The sequence below is a fragment of the Alligator mississippiensis genome, chromosome 9 (assembly GCF_030867095.1).
Source record: "Alligator mississippiensis isolate rAllMis1 chromosome 9, rAllMis1, whole genome shotgun sequence".
Taxonomy (NCBI): domain Eukaryota; kingdom Metazoa; phylum Chordata; order Crocodylia; family Alligatoridae; genus Alligator; species Alligator mississippiensis.
The window spans coordinates 9,935,147-9,958,842 of NC_081832.1; the positions used below are offsets into that span (position 1 = coordinate 9,935,147).

At 44.6% G+C, this 23,696-nt stretch overlaps 2 protein-coding genes across 3 annotated transcripts; one reads left to right on the forward strand and one right to left on the reverse strand.

The window, feature by feature from the left end:
* Positions 1–201: 201 nt before the first annotated feature.
* Positions 202–8,665, forward strand: AURKA (aurora kinase A). Of its 2 annotated transcripts, none has more exons than XM_014609616.3 (9): positions 202–247; positions 593–651; positions 1,026–1,308; positions 1,786–1,840; positions 2,136–2,327; positions 3,831–3,969; positions 4,437–4,585; positions 7,514–7,688; positions 8,096–8,665. In XM_014609616.3, the coding sequence occupies exons 2-9, from the start codon at positions 598–600 to the stop codon at positions 8,297–8,299; spliced, it is 1,251 nt and encodes a 416-aa protein (XP_014465102.1). In that variant the 5' UTR covers positions 202–247; positions 593–597; the 3' UTR covers positions 8,300–8,665. The 2 variants fall into 2 exon arrangements, with proteins under 2 accessions (XP_014465102.1, XP_014465099.1); XM_014609613.3 differs by having other exon boundaries at positions 243–292.
* Positions 8,666–9,708: 1,043 nt separating this feature from the next.
* FAM210B (family with sequence similarity 210 member B) lies at positions 9,709–16,759 on the reverse strand. The gene is made up of 3 exons (XM_059713245.1): positions 16,553–16,759; positions 13,747–13,913; positions 9,709–12,744 (listed from the first exon to the last, which is right to left on the reverse strand). Exons 1-3 carry the CDS (start codon positions 16,742–16,744, stop codon positions 12,534–12,536), a joined length of 570 nt encoding a protein of 189 aa, XP_059569228.1. The 5' UTR covers positions 16,745–16,759; the 3' UTR covers positions 9,709–12,533.
* Positions 16,760–23,696: the final 6,937 nt, after the last annotated feature.

The window sequence follows — 23,696 nt, forward strand, 5'->3', positions numbered from 1 at the left end:
CGGCCGAGGGGCGGCACGTCACCTACGCACGTTGCGTCGGCACCGCCCTAGGGGCTGGAAGCGGCTCACGCTACCGCGCAGGCGCTCTGGAGACCCGCGGCCTGAGAGCGACGGGAGGGGGCGGGAGCAGTCGTGAGCCAATGGGCGGGCGGGGAGGGTGGAGCAGGAGCCAATCAGAGCGCCAGCGTGGTGGGAAGCGGGCCAATAGGGAGCAGCGGCGGTTTTAAAGGCTGTTACGGGGAGGGAGGTTTGAATTCAAACAGCGCTCGCGGTGGGGTGTGGGGCGGTGGTGGTGAGGGCCGATGGGGGTATTGGGAGGGCTCCTGGGATCCCCGCGTGTGGGGGGCAGATGGTCCTGGAGAGAGGAGGAGGGCAGGGAAATATGGTCCTGGAGTGGGGGGTGGAGGGGCAGATGGGCCTGGAGAGAGTGGGGGGGCAGGGGTCCTGGAGTGGTGGGGAGGGGAGGGGCTGATGGGCCTGGAGAGAGGGGGCAGATGGGTCTGGAGGGGGGAGGGGCAGATGGACCTGCTGGAGAGGTTGATCTGAGCCTCCAGGCCAGGCTGGCTTGTATTTGAACTCTCTCTTTTTTCAGGCAGCATGGACAGAACCCGGAAAGAGAACCGCCCCGGCCTGCCCACACATGGTGTCAAGGTAAAAGGCCTTGTTCTTTGCTCCACCAGTTCATCCTGGTCCTTGTTTGCGATAACCCCTTCTGGTCATCTCGACAGAAGGCCCCCCTGCCTTCTCCAAGTGTTCGCCCTGCCTGTGTATGAGGCCGGGCAGCATAATGTACGTAATGCGTAGCAGAGGTGTTAATAGCTCTGTTATGGAGGCCTATGTTGTTCTTAAAACAGTCTGAGAATGTGGTACTGTCCCCACTTCAGATCGATTTAAATTTTTACTTTCCATTGGTAGGCTAATGGGGAGAAATGCAGCTAAATTAGGTTGTGCGAGGGTGGAAAATGAACTTCATGAGTTACAGTACAATAATTAGTGCTTCTGCCTTGTCTTGTGTGTCTGTTTAGATTCCAGCCCACGTTGGGGATGGCCCAAAACGAGTCCCCGTCTCTCAGCTTCCTCAGAGTCGAGTCCCTGGAGGCGCAGCCCAAGCACAACGTGTCTTGTGTCCTTCAAACTTGGCTCAGCGAGTTCCTGTACCATCACAAGCTCCAAAGACTGCAGCGTCTAATCAGAAACTGTCTCATAATCAGCGGATGCAGCAGCCTCAGCCGACATGTGTAGTTCAAACATCTTCTAGGCCTCAAGCTCCAAATAATAATGAAAAGCCTCATCATGTCCCAGTATCTGGTAAATAGATTCATTTACACATCTATCTCATCTTGACATGACACCCAGGAGACTTTCAAAGATTGATCATTAAACTGGTTGACTGCAGCAAATTAACAGACCTGACCCTTATTTTCTATAGATCAGGTTTGTGTAACTTATCTTACATCCTGACTTTCTTCCATATAAGAGGATCACATTCACATAGGAAGATGGTTGAAATGTTGGGTAGTATGAACCTACACAGAATTATTTCTGGATTAATAACATTGGCCAACTAGCAGGGTGCTACCTGCTTGTCCCCATAACAGAATAGTGACTAAAATTTAACAGCCACAGATGGTAAGGTACCTTGCTGATAGATATAATATTATAATAATAGAAGTATCATTCTACCCAAAACTTGGAATCTAGAAAAAGCATGGTAAAAGCTGACAGTTGTAGCAGTTGTGTTTTGTGGGTTTGATTAATTAAGGTGTTGAAACTTTTTGTATGCAGCAAACCAGCCTGAAAAAGAAGGTACTTCTAAACCGAAAAATCAAGAGACTAAAAAGTAAGTTGCATTCCTAGTATTTTTGTGTGTTAACTGGGAACCTAGACCCAGAAGTCTAAAATGCTTGTCAGTGATAACTGGGTTAGAATTTCACTCTTAGCATTTAAGGATAAATAGTGTAGAAAAAGTATTCTGCAGTTTAAATATATTGGATTTTGAGGCCAGATCTTGATCTTGGTTAAATTGATACAAATCTTAACCCAGAATAACTCCATGGACATTTATACAAAAAAAAAGAGTTCCAGGCCTTTTGTATTCTAGCAGTTTAACTATATTTTTTTTTTTCCTCTCTTAGGAGGCAGTGGTCTCTTGATGACTTTGAAATCGGCCGCCCTCTGGGAAAAGGGAAGTTTGGAAATGTATATCTGGCTCGTGAAAAACAAAGCAAATTTATTCTGGCACTGAAGGTGCTGTTTAAATCTCAGCTGGAGGAAGCTGGAGTAGAGCATCAGCTGAGGAGGGAAGTAGAAATACAGTCTCATCTTAGGTAAAAAACAAACAAACCAACAAACCCCCTCCCCCCCAACTTATTAGAATTGTAGTTAAAGATATGTTGTTTCAAGCAAGATAAGCAGCTGAACTTATTGCCTCCTGAATTCTATCACCTTAACACAAAGTTTGAACTCGTCTACATGTAACAGGAGTCTTTATGCTTTTATACTCTGCCATGGCAATCCCTTAAAATTGCATCTATTTTTAAGTTACAGTGGACTTTACACAAAACATGTTTAAGGAAGTAATTTGAAAGAACTACGGTTTGGGGGGAAGTCTTTATATCCTGTTGTATAAAGGATACAACAGAGAGGATGCAACTCCAACTTTCTCTTAAACTAACCTTACTGGATTCTGGCTTCTGACTTGCTAGGCAAAGTGACAGTGTGAGATAATGGCTGGCATAATGCAGTGAATTATTTTGTACTTGAAAATGCTTCAATTCTATACATGCTGAGGAAGAACAGACTTTGTCATTGGCAGTGTTTCCAAATGGCATCTCTCCTATTGAATAAACCTGGATATAAGGGAGAACACCAATTTAAAAAATGAAAAGTATCTTTAGCAATAACATCCTAAGACCCTCTACAACCCCCAGCATGCATGCCAGAGTATGGCATGCGAGGCCATTTTGCTTGGTACATCACAGCTGGCCCCAGGCTCTGGGCAGCTGCCATGGGCCACTTGAAGCAGACAGCTGGGAAGCTGCAAGCCATGTTGCAAGCACCCTGGGCTCCACGGCTGGTAGCAGCTGCCTGAAACCCAAGCTGGCTGTGGCAGGCAGCTGGGGGGTGAGGCTTTAGATGGCTCCATAAGGCTCCAGAGCTCTTGGCTGCTTGTGTGCCTCTGGGCAGATGGCAGGAGAGAGGCTGGGGTTGTGCTGCCCTATACCCCTCCCCCACCATCTGCCCAGAGGCATGCATGCAGCTGCTGTCGGCAGAGGACCGGCTCCCCTGTGGTCCGTCCCTGGCATGCCAAGTTGAGGTGTGGGGTCCGGGTTGGGGTGTTTTTGCCACTCCAGCCAAAAATGATGTCAACCCCTGCTGTACAGCTTGGAGGGTGGGTAGGGGTCCCACCTTCTTGAAGTGTGGGGAACCCCCTGTCCCCCCAAGAAAATAACAACACACCCACACACCCTAGAGAAAATATTGAAGCTAGGCAAAAATGCACTTAAATGTCTCATTGGAGAATTTTAAAGAATCTTTAAAGGTAACAGGTAAAACCTCTTTATTTACATGAGTGTGTTGTAAGCTGATGTCTTGTGTAAGCTTGAGGCCTGAGTGGGGGATATGGAATGACAAATACATTCAATTTCATCAGCCCTTTATATTAAAGCTAGCTTGTACCTACATGGTATCAATTGTTGCTGACTCAAGTCAACACTGGAGAAGGTAGAGACTCAGTGAAGTGTTAACATGCATAGCCTGTGTATGGATGCAAAAGCTTTCCTTCTGTTAATATTTTTTTGTTTTGAAAAGACATTCAAACTTTCTTGCAGACATCCCAACATTCTCAGACTGTATGGGTATTTTCATGATGCCACAAGAGTATACCTTATTCTAGAGTATGCACCTCGTGGAGAAGTCTACAAAGAGCTACAGAAGCTTACGAAGTTTGATGAGCAAAGAACTGCTAATGTAAGTTGCTCTAGTTTGCATGTATACACACTCATTTTCTAAACCCTTTTATTTTTTTTTTCTTTCTTAAACCTATCCTGCAAATATATCCAATAATTGAAATATTAAGTTTGATCTTGAAACCAGTTTACTTCAGGGGCATGCTGACGAAAATTTGATATTTTTTATTTTGGATTTATATCCAAAACTTGGAGCTCTGGGAGGCTTGCCAGTTTGCATAATGGCATACCTTTCATTGCTTCTTGGTACTTTAAAGTGTCTGCTGTAGAGATGCAACAACCTCCTTCTGCTTTAAATGACAGTACCAAATAACAGGAGCTTAAGATGACAAAATGACTTGGTCAGAAATTAGCATTGTAAGATTAGATGTAATACCTAGGAAATGCTTTATAGAAGCTATCTGATTCTTCAAAAATCATCCTGAAGGAGCTGCTACCACTAATTTACTTTCTTATTTATTTAAACAGTACATCACAGAGTTAGCAGATGCTCTATCATACTGTCATTCAAAACGTGTGATTCATAGAGATATCAAACCAGAAAACTTGCTTCTTGGCTCAAATGGAGAGCTGAAGATGGCAGATTTTGGATGGTCTGTGCATGCTCCATCATCTAGGTAAGAATTTGCATACCTCTCACCTAATCTTATGATGAAGTACAACATTTCTGTGGTTCTGAATTAAGGAACCAGTATTGTTTATTTACTACTGTTACAATTCTTTTCATGGGAGAATCTAACTTGACTGGAAATAAGCAAGGACCACCAAATTGGCTACTTACTTGGTGGACCCAACTACTGGCCCAACTATTTTTTAAGTCCTTGAGTCCTGGAGTGAGCTTCTGATGCATCATAAGCAGGCATCCTGGTTTTCCCCCATATAAATAAATAAATGCATGAATGCAAATTCTCTAATTAAAAATCACAAATTCTGATTAGAAACACCAAAATCTGTGATTTAAAGTTAAAGCCCTCCCGCAGCTCCCCCCGGCCCTGTTTGTGCCTCTTGCGCTCTTTTTTTTTTTTCCCCTCCCCCCACCAGCTTTGCAGGGGCCCCCAGCTGCCAGGGCTACAGGGCCAGGGATCTGGGTCCACAGTCCTCTGCCCCTGTTAGGAGGTGGTGGCTGCTGCAGCGGAGCACAGTCCGGCTGTCCCCTGGCTGCTTCCCCCCCCTCCAGGTGCCGGGTGCAGGCTCGGGTTGGGAGTGGGGCTGACTCCCTGCCATGGGGCGTGCTCCCTGGGGGGGCAGAGCCCCCCCCCCAAATCTATGCACAGGGCAGGGTTGGGGGTAGGCATCAGCTGTGGGCTCACACTCCCACCCTACTGCCGTTTCCCAGGGCCTGTGCACCCCAGTGGGTGCATCCCAGAGTGGCAGGGAACAGCGGAGCTGAGCAGAGAAGCTGCCTGCCACTGGGTGCTCTGTGCTGCCCTGGTGACGTGCAACTGCAGTGAGGGCAGCAGGGGGTGGGGGTTGTGCCCCTCAAAGCTGCCGTGCAGGCAGGGGGCACATCACCGGGCCAGCGTGGAGAAAGCTGCCTGTATGAGCATGCTCTGCCCTGCCGCACTGGGTTGTGCCCACTGGGCTGCTGGGACCCTGGGGGAGGGCAGCAGGGTGGGAGCCCACCCCTGCCCTCTGCACAGATCTGGGGATCGCAGGTCCCCACTGCCCTCTGGGAGTGTGCGTTGTGGCAGGGAGACGGCCCCAGCCCTCCGCCCCCCAGATGAGCCACACATGGCCTGTCCCACTCTCCGCTTGGGCCCTGCAGCTGTGCATTCCAGCCCCAGGCCCCAAAACCCATGCACTACTCAGTCCTGCCCAACTGCCTCCATCCCACCATATGGGGAGGCCTCAATTCTCTACACCCTCCCTGCCCTTCCCCTACTCACCTATGGGAGCTGCTTTTTAGGCTGTCTGGGGCCATGCACATGGCACCCCCTGCCTGACCACCCTCTTTCTGCTCCCTCCTGGCCCCCTGCAGGCTGGAACTGAGGCTGGAGCTCGCTGCGAAACTGCAAAATCTGGGCTTCTCTGCTAAAATGGGAAATCTGTGTTTCCCTTCAGTAAGATGGGAAAATCCATGTTTTGTTTTTCTGTGGGGAAACGGAAAACCCAGATTCCTGATCATAAACCATGAGTGACACCTTGCTGGATGGCAGCACTACAGAGAAGGATCTAGGAACTAGATCACAGATACAGTACGAGTCTGCAGTGTGGTGCAGCTGCACAGAGAATGCAGTTTTTGTATGCATCAATAGAATAATTGGGCACAAGACATGGGCATTAATAGTGCTTCTTTACGCAGTACTGGTTAGGCCTCATCTAGACTATTATGTGCAGTTTTGAGGTCTACATTTTAAACAAGGATATGGAGAAGTTGGTGAGGTCCAGAGGTAAGCAACAGAAACACTGGGTGTTGGCTGCAGCCAAGGCTGGGGATGTCAACCTACAAGTTCCTGGCTGGAGGGGCAAACTCAGGTTCAGACCAATTGCCATATTTGGGGTCAGGAAGGAATTTTGCCACGCTGTCCGATTGGTACAAGCAGTAGAGGCTTCTTCTGTAGCAGGGGGTGTGGCCCTCTTCCTTGGATCTCTCATGCAAATCTTAACCCTTGCTACAGCAGGATGTTGATCCCCTGCTTTACCTGTGACAGGTTAGGGTACTGTCTTGTGGTTGTGTTGACTGTAGTTTGTCTAATAGGTTAGACAATAAATTTGCATAGGGTGGTTTGGATAGAGATGATCCTGCTTCAGGCAGGGGGTTGGACTTAGATGTGACTTTCCAGCCCTGCTTTTGTATTATTCTAAGAAAGCACTTCTTTATGATTTTTAGATTTTTCTGTTGAAGCTGTGGCATTCTACAAGAGAGAGTTCTGGTTCGTTAGGCCAGAGTACAAGATTGCACATGGCTTAAATTTTTCATGGAATAATTTTAAAATATTGCTGTAGCAGAAAAGTTTACCATGCTCACCTGAAAGGTGGGAGACCACTGTTCAACTTAATGGTAGGAAACCCACTGAAATACTTCCTTCCCACCCCAGAAGTGTCTCCTAGAAAATATGGGTTTGAGTTCTCCCATCTGAGGAACCTAACCCAGGATTTCCATATGATGAGCAAGAGTTCCAACATCTCAGCAATGGGGGACCAACGCTATTCTGCTACCCCAAGTAAAGTATCTAGGCCCAACCACTTTGGATTTCGTCTCCCCATCCTATTGCTCTCTAAACAGGATCCTGAGCAGTTGTTGTTTACAGAGGCATCTAACTCCCCATGCATTGTATCGGAAGCCTCTGTACCCAAGTCAGGGCTGTGAATTGTGCTATAATTCATAAGTCCTTTTTATATTTTCCTGAAACTTGCTCACAGGAAGTCACTTTCACAGTAAGGGTCTAAAATTAACCTTAGGAAGCTTTCATTCCTAAGCAAAACTGGACATGGGTAGAAGCTGCTGCTAACAAACAACTTGCAGTAGTCTTTAGAAGCTGACAGCACTGCCCCACAAAGACCAAACTACAGACGCTCTGAAACCATTATGTTTTCATTTTTAGGAGGACCACTCTTTGTGGAACACTTGACTACTTGCCTCCTGAGATGATTGAAGGAAGAACACATGATGAAAAGGTGGATATCTGGAGCCTGGGGGTTCTGTGCTATGAGTTCCTTGTGGGAAAACCTCCTTTTGAGGCAGAGACATATCAGGAAACTTACCGATGTATTTCAAAGGTAAGCAGTAAATAACCTCTTCCTACTTATCTTGCTTTCATGAACTAGACTGACTTCATGCTTTTTAAAACTTTTTTTTTTTTTTTTTCAAGCATCTCTGCCTACTTAACAGGTTAGTTGCTTTGTCTGTAGTAACGTTTCTCTCTTGGAGAGGAGCCTGCAGTCTTTTAGTTGAGGTGAGGGGGGGACGGGGTGCGGCCTCCTGTATGTAGTAACTACAATCCATAGCTACACTGTCAGTGGGACATTTAGTTGTATATTTTCTGCCTTCAGTGAGCCTCTGAGGCAGATGGGGTATGTAGTCATACTTTTAGGATTGTCACTATTTGCCTTATTTAATCTGGCACTTAGTATTTTTTAAGTCTGGCTTACCACTGAAAATTAACATTTTTTTTCTTCCCCCTCAGGTTGAATTCAGATATCCTCCCTTTTTATCAGAAGGAGCTAAAGATCTAATTTCAAAGCTTCTAAAACATAATCCATACCACAGACTACCACTTAAAGATGTTCTTGAACATCCATGGATTAGAGAGAACTCTACAAAATCACCTGCTAGCAGAGTGAGCGAGGCTGCGGGCAGTCGAAAGAGCGAAGCTAACAACAAAACGTAGTCTTGGCCAGGTGGCTATCCTCCTTTTGTAAAAGGATTGAACAAAATGAGAGCCTTGTAACTGTGCTCATCATGCAACCAAATCCAGGTCATGGCTTAATGAACAGTGCAATAACACATCCCAGAGATGCCTGTGGTCTTTGTTTTTTAATTTATTGGGCTGCTATGGGTATCTGAAATGTGCAGTGATCCGAAGCTGAATGAAACATGAATGCACTGTGATCTGAAGCTGAATGAAACATGAACACACTTCCTAGCAATTGTCATAACAATTATGTTTGAATTTTTTTTCTTTTTCTTGTTTTTAACTGTCAGTCCTGTTACTGTGGTGAGGTAATCGAAATTTTAAATAAATAAACTCTGGTTACATGCTGGTAGTTCTTTTGTGTGAAAGGGGATGGGGTGTTCAAATTATTCTGCACCAGTGAAGATGCAACAACTAGTTAAAGCTAGCAGCTAAAGTTCAACCCCTTCTATATTTGAACATGTTGAGGCAACTTAAAGCAGTTGCCTTGCTTTCACTACTCTTTAAACTGCATTTAAAACAGTGTCTTGTGCAATGAAGACAAAACTTTAGGCTGTAGCCCATGGGCCAAGTAACAGTACAGGCAACATACTTTGTTCCTGTTGATTTTATTTTTAAAGCTTCCTAAATTCCTGTGCCTACACCCTGGGTTTGAGGGGTCTTTTGGGCAACATGTTCCTTACAGACCACAGGTAGGGAACCATACCTTGGCTATCCAGGGGTCAAAACAGAGCAGCACATGTGGGGACAGTGCACTGCTGCTCAAAACTGGAACTGTTTCCATAGCTATGCTAGAGTTGCCAGCCAGGCTTTAAGTGGCAGGATTACTGCTGCTGCAGCAGCTCAGGAGGCCCCCAGGTAAGGCTGCTGGCCCCAGCCTCCCCTACCCAACCAAGGACAACTTGCCATGTGCCATAGGAGGAGGGTGCATAGCACAAGCATTACCCGGGGCCAACTAATGGCATAAGTTGTCTTGCTGCTAGCTGTCCTTGTGGAACCAAAAGCCAACACTTGTGTGGAGGTGGCCACTGTGTCCAAAAAACCTTTTAGTAAGCACTTCAGATGCAGGATGTGATAGGAATAATTTAGGTAAACTAATAGTGATGGTCTAGGGTCAGACCCCAGCTGTGCCCTCATCAACTTTAATGGAGCCTTATGCAGGCACTAGTATCTGCTACAATTCTATCTATAGTGTCAGCTTTCACTTTTCTAAAGTGCAATAGTGGAAGTTCACTGTTAAACTACTGCTGTATGGCTTACAATGGAATTTCTTGAATGTAAGAGTATTAATTTGAGACATTTGATTTCTGAAAGTGTTAAGTGAAGAGTTTTTATTCTTATTTAAAAAACTTTCTACTGGAAAATACCAAAGAAACTACCAGGAAAACCTCCTAAACCATTTATTATATTTCTTCTAAAATTGGTATTAAAAAGCCTATTTTAATTATTGTTATGCTTACAGGTGAAGATGCATTTTTGAACATATAGTCAAGCTAATTCAAAATATACTTTGTAAAACATTCATCTAGGTAGACTGAACATTTTATACAATCCACTATATGATTATGAGGTAAAATTATTTCCTTCTGAGCAAAAAGGGGAACAAAGTCAGTTTAATTACACTTGGAAAAATAACTTTATATTTAAAGTATAGTCATACAATGTCTTTTCTGTTGGTGACTTTTCAGATGGACATTTTTTTTCTAAAGAAACCACTAAATCATGACTGCTTTTATAGGAAGTAACTTTGATAGAGACTTGAATGTCACTTGCTTTCTTATTAGTGGTAATACACAACATACTGAATCAGAAGCAACAGTTTAGTCCATCATGACCATCTTCATCTGAGATGCTAGAGAGGTGTGTGTCTTAACACTCAGGAGTGTGGAACACCCTCAATCAAGTACCCAGACAAAATCATTTTCTTAAAAATTATGCCAGAAAAAAGGTTTTTTCCCTTTTAATTGAACCAATACTGGATTTCTCTCAAAATACAGTCACCCCTACAACTGCAATGGTTATAAATTTCACCTCTCCCAGTATCAGCAAGTAAAAACTTCTGTTCAAAAGTTAAAGCAGCCAAATAATTCAAATGCTTGTGATAATGACAAAATTAGCCTACTATCCAAAACAATTTTTACAACTATTTAGTTAGTCTAATAAAAGAAATCACATCTACCCAAAGAACCTTGTCTGCCTATGTCCTTAGAGGAACATGCCTATAACCAACACACCTACTGTCCAGTTATACTCCAGTTTACACATCTGTGCTTGGCTACAAGGTGTTTCTTTAGGGCCATTCACAAGTTACTTATACCAGAGGTTATGATGGAAAGAAAGTTAGCACCAAGAGGCAGCTCCTCCCCACTCCACACAGTTGTACAGGCTTCCAATCCCTAGGAACCAGCCAAGCAAGCAAGGAGCATAACAATGCTTCACATACATCAGATAAGGGAGAAGCAGGTACCATACTGCAATCATCACAGTGTAGCTCCTTCCTTACTGCTAGAGTAGTGCAACTACATGCTCTCTCCCAAGGTTCCCTAAGTATATGTGGTAGAACAGCTTATTCAAAACCCATTCTTAGGGTTTGTGGGTGCTGTCTGGCTGTATGATAGGAACATCATCATACAGAAAATGATTTTTAAGCAGCATTTCTAACCCATTATAAATGGAAATATATATTTATAGACTATTAATTTGTAGTGCTCTCTCACTGGGGCAAGGGGCACTACTGGTTTTACTAAACTGCTGAAGAACATCCAGATAAAGCAAATGGGAGGGGTGGAGGGAGTCAATTATTAGATTTAGTAGGGAAAAAAGATCTATATTTGGTGCCTAAATTGCTCCTAAATGTTCATTTGGGACAAATGCCACTGATTTCACAAAAATGCTTCCTAGTGTGGAAATGTCACTATTTGATCACTCTTTGGAATTTAAGGATCTGAACTAAACATTTTTTATTTAATATTCAAGTTGTTAATATGGCATTAGATGTCACGGAGATCTAGAAATTGTGGCTTGATGAACTTATAGCCATTGTAATTTTTGTACAGAATCACATTGACCTATAAGAACAGTAAACAGTAAGCCAGATGGACAATTGAAATATTAATGGTTAAACTGAGTTTTTATGAGTTCATTAGAAATGAGCAATGAAGTATTAAAGGGCATTTCCACAGCAAGTATTTATGATAGTTTAATATAAGAACCAAGTGACTAGCAGATGCATTCACCAGGCAGTCACATTTTTAATGCATGGACTTCGGAAATGTATCTGAGGTTCCTTTCTTTGGGACCTACTGCTAATTTTCAGTTGTGCGTATGTCATTTCCTACAGAGCCTGAGCCTAGCACAAAGCACAAAGGAAGTCTGTCACCAATTTCAATGGACACTGGAAGATGAGAGAGACACAAAGTTATAGTCTGAAGTCAAGCAGAAGGCAGGATGGGTGCAAATCTACTATGGCTTTTACTGAATGATGCCCATACAGGATCAAATAGTGGTTCCAGGACTTCAGTGGACTCTGGGCTCCTCTCCCCAGAGTCTATGGAGCTCTAGCATGAAGGGAAAGATTTCTTTAAGGCCAATTGTTAATCAACAAGAGCAACAAATTTAACTGATGCTCAGAGTCCATGCTCAGATCAGAAACATGGGAGTACAGCACAAGTCAATGGTCTTTTTAGAATGAATCAATATATTAAAATAAGAAAAGTTCCAGATATACAAACTGGGTTCCTAATATTTATATTTTTCAAAAGGGGAACTGACATGGTAGTTTAGTATCTCCTTAAGGTAATAGCAAAGGAGAGGGAAACATGATGATAATTATAACAATAAGAAAAAATCAATCTTCATTTAGTCCCTCATATACATTATATATAAATAGTTAACTGTAGCAACTGCATTTCACCCAGAGAAGAGTAAGGCCTAAAGGGTGAGCTGTAAGGATACTGAAATATATATTCCGAGTCTGCTCTAAACAGCTCGTTCATTGTCAAGCGCTTATTCTTAGCAGGAGTTTCCAGATACCATTTTACCACAGTTCTCAATGGAGAGGTAAGGAAGGGGATGAAACATGGATGTCAACATTTCCCAGAAAAGACAAAGCCAAGGTCAGTATGAACCTGGGTCCAAAGAGGTTTTTTTCAGTAGCACAGCAATTTTAAAAGCTATGTGAGTATGAAGCATTTCTAACATCAGGATAGCATCATGGGGATGGAGGCTTGAAGAAGCCAATTTTTCGGCAATACTGGACAATAAATGGTACAGAAACTAAGGTAATGCTGATCCGAACTGGAGCAAACAATTTGTGAACACCGTAGGCCAGCACAAATGTGCTTGCACCAGCAGCCAGTTTGGACTGCACCACTGCTTCACTGAATCCAAGTTTGTAGAGAATTGCAGTCATATCCATGCCACTGGGGAAAGGAAAAAAAAAAGGATTATTTTTAATAGATAAAAAGCAAAGTTGTGCCATTTTCCTCAGGTTTGAAAAAAAAAAAAAAAAAAAAATAGTTCACTATTTGCATCCTCTCATAGCCTCTAATGGATTTGTACATTATCTGTATAATAACAGTGTTAACATTCATTGGATCATTTTTTTAAACTCAGTTACACTGCATGCCCAATTCTGATCTTGCACTATGGATACATTTTAAATGGAGCAATGTAAATGTGGGTTGGCCCTTACTCATCAACACTTGGCCCTGAAATCTTTTTCCAGACCTAGAAGGAATATTTGACATTTTCCTTTTCTGTTTAAATCATAAAACCCTAAGGCACTGCCCCCTGTCCTGCCCTTAATGACATGGGACAAGAGGCAATGTGAAATTTCACCCAGAGAAGTAGATAGACTGTGCCATGACATCGCAGCACAGCTGATCTGCTTCATTCATTGACATCCGTTTCTAAATGGTGAAAGGTCCATGTAACATATAACAGATACTAACTATTCACTAAATACATAATGCAGTATTTTTTCTGTAAACCCATAACAGCCTTAGGTTACACTTGAAAAAAGAGCAGTTAAATTATTTCCAGTAAGTGAATGCACTGTCCTTTTTAAAGTTAATGTAAAAAGTCAAATACTCTCTCTCCCTTACCCCCACTTCAGAAGTAAATAGCCCTAGCTTCGGCCCCATACTCAGATCCTCCTGTGCACCTGGATAGAGGAAAGGTATTTAATGAATGCACATCCTCATTTTTCCTGTTGTTAGAGATTAGCCTCAGATACTTAGCTGCTCCATACATGCAATTCCAGCTGGAGTCCATGAGACTTTTGTATATGGAACAGACACAACATTAGACCCCAAGCCAGTTCTAGAAGTAAAATAGTACCCCAAATCCACACTTGCTGAACACTTTTCTTAGTAGACACCTAACGTTACCAATAAGCAGAGAGGGTACAAAGATGAGAGTACCTTGAAACAACCAGGTAGAATATTCCCAGAGATACTAATGACATTCCAACGTGGAATGAAACCCCTACAGCTCCATATTCCTTAAAAACTCTTTTCAGTTGCTGGGATTTGTCAGGTTTCTTGTCTTTGTCACTGGGGTCTATGGATTCAGGGGATCCTTTTGTGTCCTACATAGAGAGAAAATGACAATTCAGAACAAATACTCATGTTACACACAGCTTCCCAGTTAGTGGTCTTCAGCTATAGGTCAAGAAACCAAAAAACCTGTCTGCAATGTTATTGTTAGGTGCTTTGGACAGTATGAAAAAATAAAATATGTATATTAAGATGAAATCTGCCCATATTGGAATTAACACAAATGAGTTTATCTGCCTCAAGCTTAAAGCTCTGTATGGGCTTCTGCACTGGGCTGAGTTTCACTGAATTGGGTCTCAGTATTGCCCCTAACCCAATGCATGTCTATAATTCACTTCCACAGTGACTGCAGGGCCAGTCCCTGAGTTTGCATATGGGAATGATTTTGCTATGCATCTCAGCATTCATCCTCATGCATGAGGATGATTCTCAACCACGGTGCCTTGAGATCTTTTCAATGGTTGCAGGGTGCCACAAAACGTTAGCACTGTTTTTACAAACATGAGTCACAAGATAAACAGACAGACAGGTACATAGTTAGTTGTGATCTTTCTGATTTCTTCGCAACAGAAGAACTAGCCTATTATTTTTTCTTTTTTTATTATAAAGTTGAAACCAAGAGCTGGCATTTTCCAAACAGTGCCTTGAGTCTAAGAAGGTGGAGAACCCCTGCTACAGGATGCTGAGAAGCACAGTAATAAAGAAAGCACATTCGACAACTCAGAAGCAGAGTTATCGGCTAAAAATAACTTACTGCTGGACAAGGACCAACAGCTTAAGCTCCTATAAACCACGTTTTGTGCAACGGGTACAAACAGGAAGAATCTGGGAATTGCTACCGAGCTACAGCAGTAGTCTGAGCAGTACTTTTCCTGCTGTAAAATGCTGCAAAAGCAAAACATAAGCACCCGTTTAGCAGCCTAATCTCTCCAGTAAGCTTCTGTCAAAGCATGCAGGAAACCCACTATATTTCTCCTTGTGCTGGGCCTATAGAATAATGAATTTAAACTAAAATTGAATGCTGAAAAATAAAAAAAAAGGTTCAGTATAAGCTGAAACTGACTGCAGATAAACAGAGCAGCTAGCATGTCTTCAGTACTGGTCCTTACTCCACCTTGAATGGTGTTCTGTATTAGATAAAGTACAAATGTTGCCCAAGACACAGGAAAAGAAAAAAAGGCAACTTCCCCCTCACCTACAGAGACCTTGGAACCTTTCACTAGTTACTGGGCAGTCAGTGAGGATGCATAGGAGGAGGACTCTCATTTCTGGCATTAATTTAATAGTATTTGTGCTTGCCTGACAGTCAAGGAGACTCCTGCTAAAGCACAGGTATAGCCACATCCCACCTTTTTTGTGTTGATACTTAATTAAAAAATTTGCTAGTTGAACTTGAGGTACCTTCTCCTATTATTTTTGGTAGGAACTAAAGGGTGAGGAGCACTTCTGTGAAGCCAGGCACGCAGGTTTGGTTTGCAGCCCAACCCTGAAAATGACCCTGGAAGGGAAGCCTCGCCTGTCCAACACCTGGAACAGAAAAGCAGGTGGATAATCCCAGCAGGACCCAGAAAACCAGCCCTGGTAGACAAGTGACACAAGTCCTCAACTTACAATGTTTCGAGTTACAAGGTTTCGCACTTACATCGTTTCTAAATGGACGCCCTCTTTCAACTTTATGTCGTCACTTTCAACTTTACAACGCTTGATCCGACATGATGCCATGCCAATGAACAAGTTCGCTGCATCGCCCATTTCCCTGGAGAACACCTGTCCAAACTTCCTTGGACGCTTTCTTTAAGAAAGCAGATGAAACTCCAGAAAAACCTGCAGCCAGGCCTCCTGAGAAGACCCCAGCCAAGAGCCCTTCAAAAAGTCCAGCAAAGTCACCTCAAAGAAATCCTTCCAAATCAATGATGTAGCTATATTACTCATCTATAATTGATTGAGAACAAAATTCTGGGGTATTTTTCGTGAAAAGAGGGTATTGGGTCTTGGTCCAGCAGCCAATCCCCCATTTATAACATTGTTTCTTATGGGAAAAATCAGCTCCAAGTTGCAACTTTCAACTTGAGACCCAGTTTTCAGGAACCAATTGTGGCGCAAGTCCGAGCAAGGACTGCCTGTACAAAACCAAACCCTCCAAAACAACAGAAACCCCAAGAAAACAGAGCTCCTGCCATCCCTTTCCTCCACATGTGGGCACACCCACGCCCACCCTTATCTCTACGGCCCTCATGTGTGCCGCAGGCCTGCACGGCTCCTATTTAAGGGCAAGGAGGAGGACTATTGTTGTAACGGCTATGCTGGGCTTTCAAATATAGATGCACGCACAGTGTGAATCAAGTGTGCGTGCACGTGCACACACACTGAGCAACTCTATATATATATATATATATATATCAGCTGCTCAGTGTATAAATGCCTGTTCCAGTAAGAACCTGGGTGTCCCAGGAGGTAGGAAAGGCCCCTGCCAAGCAGCGTCCGAGTGCGTGACTCGTGTGCCAGAGAAGTGCCCGTCCGCGGGCGGGCGGGCGGGGGCCGCTGGGCTGCAGCTCCGTCCTCGTCTCCCATTTTAAGCCGCGGCGACGGGAGGGCGGCCCGCCCCGCTCGGAGCAGGCGGAGGGTGCGTGCCGGGTTTGCGAGCCCCGCGCGGGGCCGGGCTCTCACCCACCTGCGGGCCGCCGCCGCCGGAGCTCGCCCGCACGCTCCCGGCGCGCTGCAGCTGCCGGGTCGCCGCCGCCTCGCTCAGCGCGCCCGCCCGGGCCCCGGCCCCGGCCCCGGCCCCGGCCCGCACCAGCCGCAGCCAGCCGGCCCCGCCGAGCCGCGCGCCCCAGCGCACCGCCCGCAGCAGCAGCCACGGCATGACTGTGGGGCGGGGCGGGGCGGGGCGGGGCGGCCCGGTCCGAGGAGCCCGCACCGCCCGGCGCCGCCTCCTTAAAGGGACCGCGGGGACACCCGCCCCGCCCCGTCCCGCCCCGCATGCGCGTGCGCGTTTGACTTCATGGGGCGGGGTGTGCATGCATGTGACTTCATGGGTAGGTGTGTGCACGTGTGTGTGACTTCATGGGTGTGTGCCTGAGACCTCATGAGTGTGTGTGTGTGATTTCATGGGTGTGTGCACGCACGTGCGTGTGACTTGATGGATGTGTGTGTGCGCGCATTTGTGTGCACGTGACTTCATGGGGGGGGTGTGATTTCATGGTTGTGTGTGTGGCTTCATGGGTGTGCATGTGTGTGTATGTGTGGCTTCATTGTGTGTGTGGCTTCATGGGTGCGTGTATGTACATGGGTGTATGTGTGATTTCATGGGTGTGTATGCATGTGTGCATGTGACTTCATGGGGGTGTGACTTTATGGATGTGTGTGTGTGTGTGCACATGACTTCATGGGTGTGTGTGTGATTTCATGGTTGTGTGTGTGTGACTTCATGGGGGGATGTGTGACTTTATGGTGTGTGTGTGTGTGTGTGTGTGTGCTCCCTCACTTCATGCAGCCCCTGGTGCGTGCCCCAGCGTGGAGATGACCGTTCGGGCAGGGAACCGGGCCCTGGGCCTTTCCCCTCTTCTTTCCGCAGCATGCGGGGGGGGGCCTGGAAGGTCGGGTTCTGGGCAGCCGTGCAGGGGCTCCCCCCTGGATCAGGCCATGGGATCCTAGAGGAGTGGGGCTGCGAGGGACCTGCAGGGGTCACGTCTAGCCCTGGGCAGGAGCATCTTTGTCCAGACCGCCCCGTGCACACCCACGCTCTAATCTCTACATGTGACGACCGGCAGCCCTGACACAAGGCAGATCGCCTTCACACCTGAACTTGCCACAGGGAAAGCAGGGGGAGCCCAGCAGCCAGCATCCTGCTTCTAGGAAATGTCTATGCTCAAGAGATCCTGGAGAGAGGGCCATGCCCCCTGCTACAGAGGAGGGCGAAACCCCCCATAGTCTGCACTGATCTGACCATGGGGTGAAATTCCTTCCTGACCCCATACATGGTGATTGGTCTGACCCTGAGCAGAGGGGCAGGACCCTCTAGCCAGGAGCCTCCAGCTTTGGTCCCAGCAGGAGCACTGGCACACCCCAGTCAAAGTCCCCAGCCTTTACTGCAGCCAACACCCAGTGCCTCTGAGGGAGGCTTAAAAACATCACGTCGTCTCCAAGAGTCACCGGCAGCTGGAAATCCAGTGGACTTTTGGCATTTCAAGAGACTGATATGCAGGTGCTCACCCGCGACAAGGTTTCTGCTGCCAGAGCAGTTGGACAAGATGGTGGAATGGCTCCCACAGGACCTCGTGCTCTCCGAAGAAAGGCCCAAGGGCGGCAGTAACACCTCTCCGAGTTGCGTGTTGTGTCCGTGCAGGTGATGTTGCAGTCTAATGCAGACATGGCACATCCAGCTGAGCTGCAAAAAGAAACATGTATTAAGCCTCCTTCCATCTAACCAGCTATATTTCTTATGAGCTAGGAAAGCAACCAAGGGACATACGCTTGCTGCCCTTTCTGGGGTGACATAGCTGGGACATGCTCAAGCTCTGACATGGTTAACATATGTACCACACATCAAACAGGCATGTTGAATGCACCGAGGCTTTCAGTTCTGACAAGGCACACTGCACTTGACTACCCGTATTGTTGTGTGTCTGGTCTGTGGCCCTCTTAGGGGCTTCAGGCACGGTTTGGGACCCCCTTGTATCAGGCACTGGACAAGCAGAGCGAAACCCCACAGTTTCCTTTCACTCAAAAGAACTTACCGTGTCCCTGACATTTTTAAAGACTGGCCGGCAAAGTCAGGTAAACAATCCTGTTCTTTATACATTAAGCTACAAATATAATAAGAAAAAAAGGAAATAAAAACACCATCTCATCATATAGTTGAATGCGCCTTAGGGCTCGGTGCAGCAATTTGTTATATGCAGGTGATTCCCAAAATATCGTTGACTTTTACAGATAACTGCAGCGGCAAGGTAAAGGGGCTACTAGGGAGTATTGCAGGATTCATGTCTGACTTCAGCCATTTCCAGACCTTTTGTGATCACACACAGTATTTCTCAGGAGTGGGAGAGAGGGGAAATTTTGCATATTGCACAGCCCAAACTGTAAGCTGCATATGAACATTTAACATATCTGAATGTTAAGCTCTGGAAGCAAATGTTTTCATCCTCATTCCTTACTTAGCCATCCTTCCTCTCTTTCCTATGGTGGTATGTTTGTAATGCTGTGTGCATACACTGCCCTATACAGTAGGAGAACTGTCTCTAGCAAACAGGAGGTTTCCTGCCCGGAAGGGCTTCTAGTACAAGCCGCTCATGCCGGAACTACACAGGACTACCCAGAAAGAAACAATACTGAAATGGCCTGCTGGGCGGTGCAGGATGCACCGCAGAACAGATGGGTTTCAAGGAGTCTCTTGAAGGAAGAGAGTCAGGGAGCTTTGCATACATTAAAGGAGCATCTGCTCCAGGCATAATGGGCAGGGCACACACTGCCAGGGTTTTATTCTTTATGTAGTCCTTGCTCCATAAATCTGTCTCTTTCTGAGAACCTAGAATATGAACAGTTTTCAGGAGCTCTGCTGCATATCTTTACCAGCTCTTTTGGTACTGCTACAAAACATGGCAAAGGAAATAATTCTTTGTCTATCCACACAGAAGCATTTACCCTGCTAGAAGACAGAATTATTAACAGGACAGCGCTCTACAATGACCGACTTTATGTGTGTGGCACCAAACTGCATTATTATCTTGTCATTAAACTTTGCCACAGCCATGCAAACACATGGGCCCTGATCCTGATCTAGCTGTGTTCAGTTATGCTTCTGAACACCAGGTTTGCAGTAACATCTCATTCATATTTAACCCTGGTTTAACTTTTGCTTTTGTCCTGTACATTGAAAGACCTTCCTTGAACTTGTCAAGCATTTACTTGCTGTTAGCAGTACAGGTACCAGGCGGGGAAGCCTGAAATTATATTCACTGCAGTCAGTGAAATATCTACTGAATGTAAATAAGACAGACTCGTTTCTCTGGTTTCTCTTAGGCACGATCGTCTTCCCTGTGAATATAAGTCAGTTCCTACATCTCTGTTAGCTTTGTAACACTTTATGTAGACAGTTCCAAGGTTAGGCAGTAATTTCTGTTTCTGAGATTTACAAAAAGACCTCCGATTTGACTTGCTGCTTTGATGTTATGAATGTTGGCTTTTCCACACATATCCCTTATAATCATGTCTCTCTCTAACTTCCTCCTAAACACACAAACCAGACCAAGATGTTATTAGATCCATACCAAATATGTGATCACTTGATGTAGTCACTACATAATTGCAGCTAAATTTTTATATTCATAGTTTTGCTGATAAAGATATTGGCAATGCCTTAAAATTATCTACACACAAATTCCAATTAAAAGTCACAGAATTTATGGACTATTTTAATGGGCTAATTTTCCTTTTTCAGACCGATTTTTTTTCTTTTTAATTACACACATCTCTAAAAATAAATATTCCTCTGGGTTTTATAGGAAGATTGTGCTTTGTGATGAGTGATACATCAATAATACTATATGTGCTCCATAATAACAAATAAGTGCTATGCTTTTGAAAAAGGTCTATTATTTACTGCACTGACATTTCTATGAGTGTTGTCTACCTCTGGCACAGATTTGGTCATACGTAGATACAGATGATATATAGATATTAATTTAACAGCTAGATTGAGTCACGCTTGGTATGAGCTCAAATGTCATCTCCTTAGGGTGATATAATTAACAGAATTTTCTAGAGGGCAAAAAGGTATACAATCCTATAAAGGTGTTCCCTTTTTTTAAATCAAAGAAACGCAGTCACATAGACAATGTAAAGAATAGCAAATGGCTTTAAAGTTAAGATCTCACATCTGATGCTATGTACGTTTATGCTGTCTTGGGGAATGTAGCAGGGATATGGAGATCACAGACCTGCGTCTACATGTGGTGCTGTGGCAGTAGCTCTTGACTACTGCGCAGTAGCTTCGCGTGGCAGGAAGCATGATATAATGTTATTGTGCAGTAGTCACAAGCTATATAGCCTATAACTTTGTCATTTCTAGCCTGATTTGGATGAAACTTGCAGGAATGGCAGCCACTTTTGAGGGCATGAAGTTTGCCAAGTTTTGAGGAGATAGGTGCAGGGGGTTCAGAGGAACTGTACCCCAAAGTCTTGGAAGCAAAACTTATGTCACGTGTATGTGTTAAGCCATGGCAGGGTCAAAACTACAGGACTGCTAGGCCACAAAGTCTGCCAAGTTTCAAGGAGATAAGTGCAGGGGTTTGGGGGAAACTGCACCTCAAGCTGTGGACAAGCAAAACTTTCCCCTTCTGTGCCCCAAGACAGACACAGTTACGCAAGCACCCATGACACGAGTTTTGTCCGTCAGCAGCTAGGGGTGCTGGCCCCAGAGCCCCCCTGCACCGATCTTCTTGACACAGGCAGGCTTCGTGACCACAGCAGGGGCCACCATCCCAGCAGCTGTCACCCTGCTGTGCCTTAACACACACAGTGTCACCATGTTACAAGTTTTGCTTGCCTGCAGCTTGAAGTACAGTTTCCCCCAAACCCCTGCACTGATCTCCTTGAAACGTGTCAGGCTTTGTGGCCGCAGCACGGGCTAGCATTCCTGCAGTTTTGACCCTGCTGTGGCTTAACACATACACGTGACATGTGTTTTGCTTTCATGTTTCTCTGAACTCCCTGCATCTATCTCCTTGAAACTTGGTAGGCTTCATACCCTCGAAAGTGGCTACTACTCCTGAAAGTTTCATCCAAATTAGTCCAGAAATGACAAAGTTATAGGCTGTTTTGACCTTCCCCATTATAGCCTATGGGCGAAACGTCAAAGCAGCATTGAAACGGTGAAATGTTTCGACTTGCCTCATTTTGTTTCAAGGCGGTTTCAACTATATCTGTTTCATTTCGATTTTGCTGTTTTGACCTTGAAACGAGTCAAAACAGAGTCGAAACAAAACTGGTGGTGAAATTTCGCACGACCCTACTGCGCAGTCAGCATCACAAAACAGCCATTCCTCAGCACGACTGTGCAGTAACTGTGTTGCTGTGCCAGCATTTAGTACTTGTCTATACAAGTACTAAATGACTGCACAACGCGCATCTTATGTAGATGCAGCTGTAATTATATAGTTTATAGATGTGGAAACTGTGCAGGGACTTTGTACTGAGTGCCAGATGCGTGGAGAATGTGCAGGATTGGTCCCTGATTTTTGTGATGGTTCCTGTCTTAGAGGTTTGACCTACACAGTGTTAAGTGTACTAAGAAGTTCAGTCACAGGGAGTTAAGGGCACCCAGTTCATTGCTCCAGCTATGTTGTTCAAAGTAATAAAAATATCAGTCATGCTTAATTAAAACAATAATGTGCAAGTATCTTTTCAAAATGAATTTTTATTCAGTGAAATATCCGCTGCCCAAAATACAGCCCAGGCTGGATTTGTAACTCCAGACTTTATTGGAAGATCAGAATAAACCCTGAACATTGCCAACGATACGGCAATCACATGCCTTCCCTTCATATCTTCCATCCCTCTAGGTCTTCATACATGAGGCACCCATTAAGCATAGCTCTTCTCATGTTCAAAACAGTAACTTGTTAGTCTGTGAATGCCACCTGGTGACAGGATCTTGCTTGAGTGCACCAGTGACTTTGGTCCCACCAGAAGTTTTGCCTTTATTTCTGAAATGCTATCCGCTTTCTCTCAAAAACTCAGCAGTGGTTCAGAAACATAGCATTTAGGACACTCATTCAATAGGGAGTTCTGATTTAGGAAACCAAAATTAAGATGCCCGGTGCCTGATTGTTGGAGATACAGAGCATTTGTACAACTCCTTGATGTCAACAACAGTTTTTGGTGCTCGACAGTTCTGAAAATCCACCCCTGGGCATCCCAAGATGAGAACCCCCACAACTGAGGTGCTCAGTACCTGTGGCCACAGACTTTGGTTTAGTAGTTTGACACACAGTTTATCTAGCATTTTTCATATTTCTTGTTCCCTGGGCTTAAACATAAACATGCTTCTGATTTCTAAACGGTGGTTATTGTTGTTTCAGGGTTGTAATTCTTTCCTCCATAATTTTCAGCTTTGAACAGACAGAGGGCTACTTGGATTTTTGTCATTAAACTATCAGGGATCGTTATTTATCTTAAGCAAAAATAAAGGGAGCCATTAAGAGAGAGCTGGATACACTGAAAACCACATGTGAAATTCTGGGTTCATTATGTCAGTGGTAAAATTCAATTTCCACGGGGTCAGATTTCTTCATATGATTGTTCTTGTTTAATTTAACTTAGAAATAGTCTTCCTCTTTGTACTGGAGAAATACATTTATAATCAAGCGCTTCATCAAGCAACATTAATAAGATCTGTTTTTTAAATTCTTTCTGGGAACCTTAATAACAATAACAACCACAATAGTATTACCTAGTTGTTATATAAGGCTCTTCTTCCATAATTTTCCAAGAGAGTCAAGGACATTATTTCTGTTTTACAGAGAAGTCCATCGTGACCAGAGATTGTGCCAGAAATAGAACATAGGCATTGTAAGTCCCAGGCCACTTCTTCAGCCACAATGCCAAACTGCCTTCTCATTCGTTTCCCGAGCAAGAGTTGTTTTCATCTCCTTTTTTTGGATCAATGAACTCGAAATAACTGTCACACAGTGTCTTCCTCAGTTTCACAGTGTTTCTTCTCTTTTAAGTAGTGCTTATCTTTTAACTTGAACATTTTCAACCTGTTCCTCAGTTTGAATGATTTTGTGAGGATGGATACATAGTTAATCCACATT

Bases quoted from the DNA above. Each gene is read 5' to 3' on its own strand.
- FAM210B (XM_059713245.1), bottom strand. From the start codon at position 16,744: ATGCCGTGGCTGCTGCTGCGGGCGGTGCGCTGGGGCGCGCGGCTCGGC. The intron at 13,914-16,552 runs GTGGGTGAGAGC...CTCTCTATGTAG, and splicing joins CCGGCGGCGGCGGCCCGCAG to GACACAAAAGGATCCCCTGA. The intron at 12,745-13,746 runs GTACTCTCATCT...TCCTTTCCCCAG, and splicing joins TTCTACCTGGTTGTTTCAAG to TGGCATGGATATGACTGCAA.
- AURKA (XM_014609616.3), top strand. From the start codon at position 598: ATGGACAGAACCCGGAAAGAGAACCGCCCCGGCCTGCCCACACATGGT. The intron at 1,309-1,785 runs GTAAATAGATTC...TTTTGTATGCAG, and splicing joins TCATCATGTCCCAGTATCTG to CAAACCAGCCTGAAAAAGAA. The intron at 4,586-7,513 runs GTAAGAATTTGC...TTTCATTTTTAG, and splicing joins GTGCATGCTCCATCATCTAG to GAGGACCACTCTTTGTGGAA.